This window comes from Morone saxatilis, unplaced genomic scaffold (genome assembly GCF_004916995.1).
Source record: "Morone saxatilis isolate NCDOM2014 unplaced genomic scaffold, NCSU_SB_2.0 Contig7, whole genome shotgun sequence".
In the NCBI taxonomy this organism is placed as follows: Eukaryota; Metazoa; Chordata; class Actinopteri; family Moronidae; genus Morone; species Morone saxatilis.
Window position 1 is genome coordinate 4,154,599 of NW_023340246.1, and position 2,601 is coordinate 4,157,199.

Consider the following 2,601-nt stretch of genomic DNA (forward strand, 5'->3'; position numbering starts at 1 on the left):
TAAACACAGGTGTTACCAATGATACTAATTAAGGCTCTGTTCCATTTAGTGTAGCAGAGCCCTTCCAGTGAGGCAACATGCACAGTAGCAGCATCCTGACTGTGTCCGACCTGAATGGAACACAATCTTAATTAGCACAAATACGTAACGCCTGCATTTACCCTACTGTTTCATGTCAAAATGACTGCTGTGAAAAAGTTCTACTAACTGATCACATACAGTGCTATGATGCTATGGCTCATTAAGTAGTATCTTGGTAATCTATAAAGTATAGTACAACAATTAAGATGTCAGTGGGGGTATTTCAGTTTCTAATCAGAAACAGCATGTAATTGTCCTAAAATCTCACTGTTGGCGGCCTGCCTTTTGCCGTGCAGCCTACTCTCTCTCTGATACACTGTGTCCAGTCTCCTGTATCATGAGTAGGAGGAGTACACTGACATCGCCACCACGGCCGTGGAGGGTTTCCTTAGGCCTGCCTGTGGGGATTTACTCTTCAAATTAGGTGCTGGTGTTTTTCATTGTGTTGCCATTATGAAAATGCAGACCCAGTACTCTCAGAGATGCTCAGCTGCCTAACCAAAAAGTGGCTAAATCTGTGGATTAGGTCTTCAATTGCTTTTCAGGTCTGAGAACTGGTTGCCATTTAAAACTATATACCTATTCCATGGCTAGTAATTTTTTCAACATCACCCCAAGTAAGCATCAATCCAGGGATTTTAACCAGCATTTTTTGGGATTAATTCTTCTATGCACTACTTTAAAACACCACTCTTTCTTCTCGCTCTGCAGGTGTGTTTGTTAGAGTGTGAGGGCCACGTCTCCTCTTCGCTCACATGGGAGGTGTGTAAACGCGCCGTGAAGCTTTCGCACCATCCTACTCTTTCTGAGGGAGGCGCTCTGTTCAAGAGAACAGGAGAGGAGCTGGAGCTGACCTCTCTTGACCTGAACTCAGACAGTGAACTGCTGCAGTCTGCAGCCGCAGAGCGCTTCCAGGAGGGGGATCAGGATGAGACACCCTTCGAGCAGCGCAGTGTCCAGTATGACTCATCACTGCTGGAATCGTCTGAGGAGGGGGAGGGCCTGCGGGGTCTGGATCTCAGTCTGGCGGACGAAGGGAGGAAGCTGAGGGAGGAGAGGAATGTGGAGAGTGACAGCGAGCTAGAAGGGGACGACGAGGACGACACCTCAGAGGCCATCACCTTATCCAAACGCTTTGGTGGCTTTCAGAGGGGGCGCCATGGATACAGGAAGCTGATTGGCTCACCCATGAGGCCCCTACAAAAGCGCTACGGTGGGTTCATAGGTGTCCGGAAATCTGCCCGAAAATGGAACAGTCAGAAACGGGTGAACCAGCTGCTCAGGCAGTACCTGGGCATGAGGAGCAGCCGCAGCGGCAGGTTCAACAACATCCCCGTAACTCGGGTCTGGAGGCAAAACAAACTGTAATGTCTTTCTGTTCCTCTCACAGAATCCCGCCCCCAGTTACCTCAACCAATCATGTTTTCAGCAGCTCACTCCAATTTGACATCACCATTGTCATCAGAAGAACAGACTCCGCCCTTTCGCTGCACCTCTCTTTGTGTCTCTAAGTAACAAGGAATGTTTTGACCGTGATGTCCTTCTTATTAAGCATATTTACATGCCATTCTGTGAAATAAAATAATTAGAGAAGTGCAATTGAATATATTTTTGTGTGTTGGTATAATAAAAGGGGCCAAATGAGATTGGTAAACTGGTTCACTGTGAGGTGAGACCTGAGGGTGTGACTTTCATGCATGTGTGGATGGCTTCAGCAGTTTTGCACTCTGTAGTTTGTGTTATGAGAACTGTTACTAATGCCCAGCTCTCATGAAATGGACATGCATGTTTTTACATAGGTTTCCCCTTTTAAAATGGCATTTTGTCGATTTGGGACTAAACAAATCATACACAGATGTTTGCCTTCAACTGTGCCGTAATTGCTAATCTTCCCACGTCAGAGCAGAAACATGTAGTAGAATCAAATTGGAAGTGGACCGGCACTGTGCTTTCAAGATGGTCCAGTCAGATGTAAACATCGGACAGTGGGAGTGCTGAAGCACAAACTGTTAATTACTGGTATGAGAATCTAATTTTCTGCTTAAATAACTTAATTAATTAAACACAATGGATGTAAAATTGGTTTTCTGAACTTTCAAACTCACCAAAACTCAGCATCTCTCCTCAAAAAAAGTCTTGTTCCCTGCTTCATTCTGATTATTGATTGAAAAAAATTATTTTTCCTTTCCATTGTATTCTAATTTTGGCCACTGAGCGGAGGTTATCAATGTAAACCTTGCAAGTGATGAGTTTCTCTTGAGGAAATAAGCCGCAGGTTGGCCGGCTCCCATGGGCTCCTTTAAGTGGAACAATACTGTCCTCTAGTGTTGAGGAGAGAACACGTGCCATTGGATACTGACTTAGGATCAGTTTTAATTTTGTGTATTAAGTAATATGTTATGTAATTCTTTGGACTGACTCCCTTTTTCTGCAGTAACAGTGAAAAGAGAAGTTAACCTACGATGACAGACATACAGATATGATACATTTATGGCTGATACTTCCCTGTCCTTCACTAAA

The 2,601-nt window shown here is 44.5% G+C and overlaps 1 protein-coding gene across 1 annotated transcript in view; it reads left to right on the forward strand.

Annotated features, from left to right (window-relative positions):
- pnocb (prepronociceptin b) overlaps nt 1-2,078 on the forward strand; it is a 7,303-nt gene extending 5,225 nt beyond the window's left edge. The window contains exon 2 of the mRNA XM_035678915.1: nt 793-2,078. Coding sequence (XP_035534808.1) covers nt 793-1,449 — 657 coding nt within the window. The 3' untranslated portion in view covers nt 1,450-2,078. The remainder of the gene's footprint in view (nt 1-792) is intronic.
- The last annotated feature ends 523 nt before the right edge of the window (nt 2,079-2,601 follow it).